Source organism: Doryrhamphus excisus, linkage group LG18 (assembly GCF_037039965.1).
Source record: "Doryrhamphus excisus strain RoL-2023G ecotype Guam linkage group LG18, RoL_Dexc_Guam_v1.1, whole genome shotgun sequence".
In the NCBI taxonomy this organism is placed as follows: Eukaryota; Metazoa; Chordata; class Actinopteri; order Syngnathiformes; family Syngnathidae; genus Doryrhamphus; species Doryrhamphus excisus.
In genome coordinates this window covers 812,338-822,233 of record NC_136374.1, presented here as the reverse complement: position 1 = coordinate 822,233, position 9,896 = coordinate 812,338, and the positions used below count along the sequence as shown (strand labels likewise).

Genomic DNA, 9,896 nt, shown 5'->3' with positions numbered 1-9,896 from the left:
TCCAGCCCCCCCAAACACACACACACACACACACACACACACACAAGAGTATTGCTCTTTACTTGACAATCATACAACACCTCAGTGTTCTAAACAGCAAAGATGACCTGGCCCTCCAGGGCCCCCAGAAGACAGACGCTCTACACCCGGGGCGTCACCAGATGAGACTAGATTTTAAAGGGGACCTATGATGCTTTTTCCACCTTTGTTTTCTGATTCCGGTGTTAAACCATGTCAAAGTTTCACATCCTGAGGTCTGCACGTATGGAAGTGAGCCCTGGAAGACATTAGGGATGGCTCGGTTTCAAAAGGTGTGGTCAAACTGCCCCTTTGTGATGTCACAGAGGGACGGACTTCCTTATATGGTTCAGATTCTGGAAGATCTAGATAGCTTTCTACGCGGGTTATTGCATATGGCTGCTCTATAGGAGCCAAGTCAGTACAAAGGGTGGAAACATGAGCAAAGTAGGTCCCCTTTAACATGCCTTAGGAAAGGTACAATGAAACAATCTACCAATATCATTTCTATTAGGTTACACTCTGTGTGTATGCTAGTGGCCCCGCCTCCACCCACCCAGAGATTGTATGATTGACAGAAGGTCACACTCCGTTTATGCTGTTGTTAACGACGGTAGCTGAAAGCAATGCACAGAGTGAACCTTCTTCCTGCACGTATATTACAATATATTGATTAGCCACTTGATTTAGTCATTTATCATCGTCACATGCTTAGTGGCAAATCTCACTTTTTATCCCGCAAGATCTTGTGACATGTCTAGTATATACACCCATCCTAATCTGAAGAGGAGGGGCCAATGTGAAGAAAGCACATCTGGCACTGTTGGATCTGAAGGAGGTTCCAAGTAGAGCTTCAACATGGAGGGAGAGAAAAAGAAGCATTGAAGTGGAATAGGCTGTTGAAACTGGCTTCAATCGTCCTTCAATGGAACAATGGAGGTTCAGGTGGTGCGGGGGCGTCAAACGGTGGAGGGGGCTGAAGGCCCCGGTCCAACACTTGACTCAGCTGACTCTTTTGGACCATCCTGCGTCTTCCCCTCATCTAAATCCAATGGAGAAGATTTGGGATGGATTTAGAAAAATGGACATGAGTTCCAGACAGTGAAGCCATCTTCAGCACCTGGAGCAACATTCCCACTAGCCTCCTGGGAACACTGGCATCAAGCATGCCCAAAGACATTTTCACCTCATCACTCCCTCCTTTTTTGGAAACTTTTGATCAGCTGATCAACAGCCTATTCCACTTCAATGCTTCTTTTTCTCTCCCTCCATGTTGAAGCTCTACTTGGAACCTCCTTCAGATCCAACAGTGCCAGACGGGCCCCTGCCCTTCACGTGCTGACGAGGCCTATTAAAAGTGAGGATGAATATAAGATGGACGTTTGATGCCAACATGTGACATTGCTGATGAGCATCATAAAAATCCCTTTGAAGGTGAAGAAGGCCTCCAGTGTGTAGAAACAGCCATGTAGCGTGTGTACATGTATGTTTTTTTTTTAAGGCTAATTATCAACGCTAGCTATCCGTGGCTTACCAGGGCAGTTTCCCACAGGACTACAATATATTTGTGGCGGACGCTCTCCCTGCTCTCATCTAATTTGTGCTTCCAAGTCGGACCAGAAAAGGTCATTCGATTTCATCACTATGTTGAAAAAAGAATCTGAATGCAATCCCTCATTTATCACTGTTAGAACCCGATTAGCACCTTCTAAAAAGGCTTTATAACATGATTAGAGCGCTCTAGACATGAACTAACACCCCTATAGTCACCTTGACACTCTATTACCCAATATTGTAGACATAAGACATAGAAAACCTGCTTACAACTACATACACATGAATGCCTCATTTTAGGGTGCAGTCCAACACGAAGCAGTGCTCATTCATTCATCCATATTGTGACTAACCAAAGCGGACTGAAGCATGAAGGGCGAGGGACTATGTACAGATATACGTATATAGCGACAACGTTGCGACGCGGTTGCGATGCCATCTCGTGTACGGAGTACGCTACATTGACAAGACGGTCGGGTTGTAATGTGTTTATCGGGAGGGTGACCAGCGGTGCCTCGGTTAACAGCCGCCCCGGTTAGCAAGTGTTTCCTTTAACATGACAAATGTTTGCCTTGGTTTGTTGTCCTTGGTGTGTCCTTTGTGTGTCCATGACAGTCATGTCAAATATTCATTCCTCCATGTCATGTCATGTCAAGTCAAGTCATGTCAAATATTGATTCCTGTCATGTCATGTCATGACCTCCGCCACGCTAGTACGAAGGTTGTGTTTTTGGTTGGAAGTGGTGGGGGCTTTTGGGAGGGCTTGACGAAGCTAACCGTATGGCCAGGTCCGCCACAAATAAATGCTTGTCTGGGAAACAGCCAAGATGGCCCCTGGCATGTTGATGGCAATCGTTGAAGACGTGATGATGCGATGATGAGACTGGGTCTGCTAAGGACGGTAAGGCCGATGGACACGATAGCAAATAACGTGTCCACGCTAGAACATGTCTTTGTATTGGTTGATGGACGACCTCAGCTCCTCCTCTAGAGTTCCTTGTGCTCTTATTGCATGTTTGGATTGGGCTCGGTTAGCAGGAATGGCTCCATGTTGGATTTCACAGTGGGAAAGGCGGAATGACAATCATTGGTTCTGTGGTCGTGGTCAAGGTCCACCACCCCCCCCCTCCCCATGTGTGTGTGCCTTTGCCTTGCTCCCTTTTGCTCCGTCCTCACCTGGATGCCTTTTCCTGGGGTGGGGCAGCGTTGGCATCAAGCGGTACCTGAGGGCAGGACAAGCATCAAGCTATCACGTCCAGACGATGACGGAGGTTCCACTTCCCCGCTTACCCTCATCCCTGTCCGTGAGCACGAGCGCCTGCAGGATGTCCGAGAGGGAAACGATGCCTTTCACCACATCCTGCTCGTCCACCACCACCAGCCTGTGCACCTGATAAAACATGAAGTCACAATATTCAAATGAAAAGCTCATATTGGCACGAGTGGCCGTTTCAGAGGAATAATAATGTTATTTTAATAGCATGGCGCTGTTATTACGATTAAGGTCCCACGACTATGACAAACTGGAAGTGGTGGGGGAGCTAATTGATACTGGCCAGAGACCCCTGACGTAGCGTGTATGAACTCAGAGTGGCAACGTAGGCTCGCCTTGACGGCGTGCAGGCATAGTGTCCGACATGAATGCACCTTTCCCAGCGAGAGCATGCTGCTTCTGGCTTCAGAACCATTTTGGCATTTTCACATTCATGTTCACAAAACCAGTCCCGTGTGAAATGCCGTTGAGGGATGAAAATATTTTTCTCTTGTCGGGAATCACCAACTCCAACCACTTCTGCCTGAGCTTGCCTCGTAGAAAGATTTCCTGGGAGCCATAGCTAACGAGCGTAAACAGAGCAAAGCACAGCTATGGGGAGGGCAGTCCTAGAGTGTCTCTGGCCTACATGCCCATATAAGGAAGCCTGGCTCATTGTGATGTCACAGGGAGCCTCTCTGAAACCTAGCATTCAGTGCCATCCTGAACTTCTTTCAGGGCTCCATTGCAAAAGTGCAAACCCCATTATCTGAAGCGTTGGCATGGTCCAACACCAGAATATGACAGTCTAACTACATTTATAGGTAGGAAAATAGGAAAAAGCATCGCAGGTCCCCCTTAAAGTGTTTTCATTTAAAGGACCTCACCTCGGCTTCCACCAGCCTGTTGATGATGGCTTCCAGGGTCTCGTGTCGATGGCAGGTGAGCACGCCTTCAAAGTACTGAGAGCGGTGCTGCAATGCTTTGGTCACGGTCACGTCCAGGTTGTTGTACGTCTTCTCTGCCGCCAGGTTCTAACACAACCAGGACTTATATTTCATATATTTGCACCGGGACCCTTTCTGAACTGAGAGAAAGCATGCGTGGTAACTTACGATGACGTCAAACTTGGAGTAGATGTCCACCACCCGGCCTGCACAGGATGAAATAAGAGAAAAGCAAAGTCAAAGCTCCCCAGACACACGTAGAGCACAGGTGCATCCATTAGTAGAGATCCCTATTCATTTGAGGTTCATTTGGATCATCATTCATGGTTGCCAATACCATTCAAAGCATCTTGGTTCATTTAGATCAAATGGATCCAAAACGTGAAGCAGTGGACAGTACAGGTGAAAGCTCCTACGTTCTCATTGGTCTGTCAGCAAATAAGTCGTTTCCTTATTGATATAAAACAACAATGGATGGAAAATTCATTCACACTTCAGCTTGAATAGCTTTTGTAATCGGCGCTGAAAGGCATTTTTCTTGGATCGATGGTCGAGTATCGCAGCAGCCCGAGTGCAGGCGCCCCGCTTTGCAAGGGAGACGAACACAGGAGCATCAGACTCAAGTCCGAACCAAAACCTGTGATGTCATAGTGTGCCAGAATTCATCGTATGGGCGTGTCCACGTACAAGCCCTTAGTTGTACAAGCCAAGTGGGACCAATCACAGTGGAGTGGGCGTGCCCAGATGTGGGCTGTTGATGGAATAAATGCAAACTGGAAATCCAGCTGGAATAGGTGCAGATTGTGGATGATCCAGAAAGCTTTCTGTAGCTGCTCTCTAGGACCACAACTCAATGCCCATAATGAGCATCATGGGTCCAATTCAGAGTGAAGATGCGTACGTGTTTGGTAGGTCTGCAGGACGTGGCTAAATCCTGCTTGCCTCTGAACCGCCGCCCGCCCCCGCCCCCACCCCCCGACATTCTTGCAAGAGCACGGGTGTTTCCAGCAGCTCACTGACCTTTGTCATCCACCACAGGGAGGGCAGACACTCGCTGCTCTACAAAAATACCCAGCGCCGTGTACAGAGGCGTGTCTGTGCGCACCACTGCTATGTTCTGGTACGTTCCTATGTTCAGCTCCTCCAAGGTTTGGCCCAGGAACGACGGCTTGGGCATCTCCGATATCTGGAAAAACAACCACACGGGTCATTCATGTAAAACCTGGCGGACCGTGTGTCGTGAACTGCTGCAGGAAGCGCACCAGGCCAAGGACCGGTGGCCTGGGGTGGCCTGGGGTGGCTAGGGGACTTACAAACAGCTTCAAGAACTTGAGAATCCTCTTGTGCGTGAGAATGTAGAGAGTGTTTCCAGTCATGGGGTCGATGACGGGGAGTCTGTGGATCTTGTTCTTCAGCAGTGAGGATACGGCGTCATACAAGCTAGCACACACACACCAGGCAAACGGTAAACAGGGTCGGATTTGAGATGTGAAAACTAGCTGGGAATAATAAACATCAGTACAGCAGTGGTCCCCCCCACAGACCGGCTTGTGTTCCCACAAATCCTGGTGGGGGGCGCTGATCGTACATGATAGCGAGCTCATGGATCTTACTGCTGATGTATTGTGTAAAACTATGACAGGAAGAAGATCCAATTTCAAGCACTAGATGACTACAGAACCCCCCTCCACCAGTACCGGCCTGGACTTAGTTTTCTGAGAAGTAGTGCGCCGAGCAAATATGCACATTAGCAGCCAATAAGATCATCAAATCTTACCTTAGCACCCCCACAATGGTGCGTTCAAGGAGGTGGCCGCTTGCAACAAACACCATATCATGTAAAACCTTTGGGATTCCCGACTGGGTATTATTTGCTGAATAAAACCATTCAAATGAAGTTTTTTTTAAACCTTGCGCCTGAAAGTTTTGCGCTGTTCTGGTCGGTGGCCCGGTGGTGAGGGACCCCTGGTCTACAGGCTAAACGTCACCAACCTGGCATTGGGCGATATGCTAACCAAGGGCTTGAAAGAGTCTTGAAGGTACACCTCTGTTCAAATAGAAAAACATGAGCGATAAGCCACAGTTTGGGAAATACCAGGAAATACCAGGAAATACCGTGTTTGTGTGAGTACAGTCGTCCCTCGCCACGTCTTGGTCACCTCGTTCATGAATAATCAAACACAAAAATGTCTATGAAGTCAATGAAGTGAAATACAAATACAAGGCATTCAGAAGACACACTATAGCTATAAGCTGACTATAGGGGTATTATTACATGTCTAGAGGGCTCCAACATAACAAATCTATAGAAGGTAGAGTCTTGAGATGGCTGCTAGCTCTCAAGCTGACCGCTTAGCCTGCAATTTATTTCTTGGTAAAATGGTCAATGGTCTTTCCCTTGTATAGCACTTTTCCACCGCCAAGGCACTCAAAGCGCTTTGACACCGTTTACTACTACTAGCTACTGATGACACAGCATCAGGAGCAACTGGGGGTTCAGTATCTTGCCCAAGGGTACTTCCACATGATCACAGGAGGATGGAGGATCGACCCGCAACCTTTAGGTTGGGAGAGGCCCCACTTCTACTCTTTACCACTTCCACACAAGATGGGAGGAGACCATGGTGGCTGACTTCATGCAGTGTTCCTGTCATGAAAGCTCGTCTCAATGTTATGTGTGGGTGCTGCCACCTAGTGACTTGCTCATTTACTCCTGTTTAACCAGTAAAACACAGTCTACCACCAAACAGCCATCATTCATTCATTTCTAGAAAATGGCGATAGAGCGACTGTACTCACTTTTGGAAGGCACCTTATGTACACTCACCTCTCCATGTTTCAATTTTGTGTTCTTCCAGCTCATAAATCTGAACCTAAAGGACGACAAATGTATCGATGGAAAACACAAGAGCAGAATCATCTGGTGTGTGACGTCTTACCAGTCGAGATTTATAGTAACGATGAAGGATGTTGATAAAGTCTGTGATGGTTAGCATGCCTGCAGAGAGCGTCGGGTCATTCTTTCCGTTTCGTTTCCAACGGTGCCATTAAGCATCTTACCAACAAAGCACTGCTTGTTGCTGTCCCATAGCGGCGCTGCCCTCACCCCATTGGACACAAGCGCAAAAAAAGCCTTCTTGACCTGCAGGAATGTAAAGTTACATCACCGCCACAGCACGACACTACTTCTCCACAAGTAGCCAGCTTCTAACCTGGAGGGACGTGTCAAACACTACCAACTTGGAGCTGGTGGGGACGAGGTCGTAACAGCGGTGGGACTTCATGAACCTGGTGTACACATTGTGCTCGGGGTCTGAAGGACAAAGACAGACAGGTGAGAGTGGACTGGGTCTGGGATGTTGACCACGTCGCCTCTTACCCTCTGCAAGGGGATCCTTTTTGCTCTCAAGATCCTCAAGAGTTGCTGGAATCTGAAAAAAATGAATCATCGTATGTTTGACAAACAGATCACCAAATATTTAGGGGTACTTATCGCACCCATAATTATCTGTCTAATATGACAGAATTTAGTCCTACTGATAAATCTGACAACATTAAAATTAATTAATGAACGCTCCAGTGAGTTGAGAGTAACTGTACTGTGTGGGCGAGCAAATCAATCTCCTGTCTATGACGTTTACGTTTATAATAGGAAGGAAGTTATATCAAATGCTCCACAATGAGGACAAAAATCCATAGAGCACCTTATCAGCCAGCGCCACAGCGTGTGAAAAGTACAAAGGTTTGCCAGAGACCTGCATGGCATTACAGAGGCTGCTCGGAGCATGTGCCTGGATACAGTGCACCTTGCTGGGCCACAGCAGGTGGCTCCTGCCCCGCTATACACTGGTTCTCCTGGTAGTGGTGGCCATGTCATCATATCTTATTAGGACTAATCAACAGATCCTCATTTGTTCCAGTACTTCTTACCTCCAGGTGTCCACAAACTCCAGTCTTGAGAACCAGACTATTATCGGTATCATATCTACTTGCAACTATTTGGTACAGGTATGTCAGTAACACCATAAAACATGACATTAGTTCATCTTGGTATTGTGTTTTTCCTGCCATTAATGATATCCAAGTGCACTACGTTCACCATATAGATTTCATTGTCCATGTGGAATTATTTCCATTTTTCCCCAGAATATGCAGCTCCATACCCAGTAATCCCTGATTTATCAAGCAATTGCTTCCAGACACAGCCATGATAAGTTTATTGACATAAGCAGGAGTCAATATTGATCAAATGAATATTTCACAGTTATGGCAGAGGAATAAGATCTTCTTAATATGCTTTTTAACACGAGAGCCCTCTTGACATGGAACAACACCCCTATAGTCACCTATAACACTCCGATCAGCCAACATAGTAGACAGGATAAGAATAAATAAAACTCCCACTGAAGCAGTGTCACAGTGAATGGGTTCCCTAGGGAATGTCAGACCCAGACCCATACCCAGACCCAGACCCAGACCCAGACCCAGACCTGTCTCTCCAATAGCATCCCCAATTTCTACACAGCATCGGATCGGAAAGCATCACTGAAGAATATCCTTTGCCATTATTCCTATTCATTCAACACAAAGCAGACAGCATTAAAGTAAAGAAACTGGATGAAACAAAGTGAGCCCAGGATATCTTCGGTGTTAAATATCATTTTATGCTACTTTAAGAGACATAATTGGGAGTTTGCTGCTTTGTGGTCACTCTTAATGATTCGGTAAGGAGTCTAGTCGGCACTAGCAATGTTTCAATCTGGATAAATGGACGTTGTCCTGTTTTTTAATGTAGATATTTCTTTACGAATACTTATAAAGTATTTGTATTTGAGCTAGCGTCTTTGCTAAAATCCTCCTTGCTGCTTAGCATTAGCAGGTCTAACGCCTGTTGATATCACTTTGTTAGTTTATAAGCTTTTTTACAGTCAGGCAGAAGAGAAAAGGCGTTGAGTTACGGACTGAGATGTGGATTCTATTAGCAAACGAAATAGATTGTTGGAATAACCACAGCTAACTTAGCCACGGCGCAGCATTCCAATCGGTTGGCTAGCATGGTTGCTACTGCTAGCCTGGATCTGACTGGCGCGCGGCACAACATTGACAAGGTTTCAATAAACAGCGTTGGAAAAAAACAAAGGTTGCGTGGTGGCCTTACACACTCCATGGTCCATTCGCCGTGACACTTTCCCTCCACAGCCGTCCCGGGTTGCTGTACGACAGCCGACTCGCTCCTGGAAATCCGGCGTGTGACGAACATCCGCTCCAGTAGTATGTACACCCGGGGTGGGCGGGGCGGGGCGGGGCGGTGCAAACGTCGATAGTGTCGACACATGGTTGCCATTTTAATTTTGTTATCACATTATTCTTATATCGATAACAATAGCAAATAAAATACATGATCTATGTACATGATCTTGAACATTGTCAAGGAAAAACACATCTGTATCGAATATAATGGTCTATTATTTAGTTCATAATTTGAAGTATCGTCCAACACAAGCGAATAGCTTGATGAATGGAAATGGCTGTAATTATCGTAATCCTTGTATCATTGGCGCAGCCAAAAAAAGTAGTTGTCCCCGATGTAATGGCGGTCATCTCGTTGTGATTTGTGAGGCAATAGAATGTTAGCGAGTCATTTTATTTAAAAAGACAGCATTATCCACTTCCGATTTGACCAACTGTACCCGTTGAAATGTCATGACATTACCGATACAGCAGCAGGACTATCAGGAGAACCGGAGTATATAGGGGAGTAGCAGGTGGCCAAAAAGTGCTCTAGTTTTCGAGATACCCCTACCGGAGGTATAACAAGTCGTACTTGGTATCAAAATGTTCGTTAGAACCTCTACTTTTCAGAACTGGTGTTGTACTTTGAAAAAGTTGTGTATAACATAGTCAATTAACCCCTTTATTGCCGAAACACGCAAAAAAACGACACTTCCTCATACCTTCAATTTATTCAACCCAGGCACTATAAAACTTTGTTTGATGCCACTACAATGCTATTTCTTTATTAACAGAGGTCTGTGGATATCATCTGGACATCAGTGGTGGTGTAAAAATCCCAAGGGGGGTAGTCTGGGGCCCCAAAATGGGGATTTTAGCCCCTTTTTCTACTT

General features: G+C 46.3%; 1 protein-coding gene across 1 annotated transcript; it reads right to left on the bottom strand.

Annotated features, from left to right (window-relative positions):
- Nucleotides 1–43: 43 nt before the first annotated feature.
- Nucleotides 44–9,052, bottom strand: LOC131106325 (5'-AMP-activated protein kinase subunit gamma-1). The gene is made up of 13 exons (XM_058055266.2): nt 8,930–9,052; nt 7,151–7,202; nt 6,984–7,084; nt 6,832–6,913; nt 6,711–6,769; nt 6,599–6,644; nt 5,764–5,818; nt 5,085–5,211; nt 4,792–4,957; nt 3,940–3,977; nt 3,712–3,858; nt 2,863–2,962; nt 44–2,795 (listed from the first exon to the last, which is right to left on the bottom strand). Exons 1-13 carry the CDS (start codon nt 9,029–9,031, stop codon nt 2,785–2,787), a joined length of 1,086 nt encoding a protein of 361 aa, XP_057911249.2. The 5' UTR covers nt 9,032–9,052; the 3' UTR covers nt 44–2,784.
- Nucleotides 9,053–9,896: the final 844 nt, after the last annotated feature.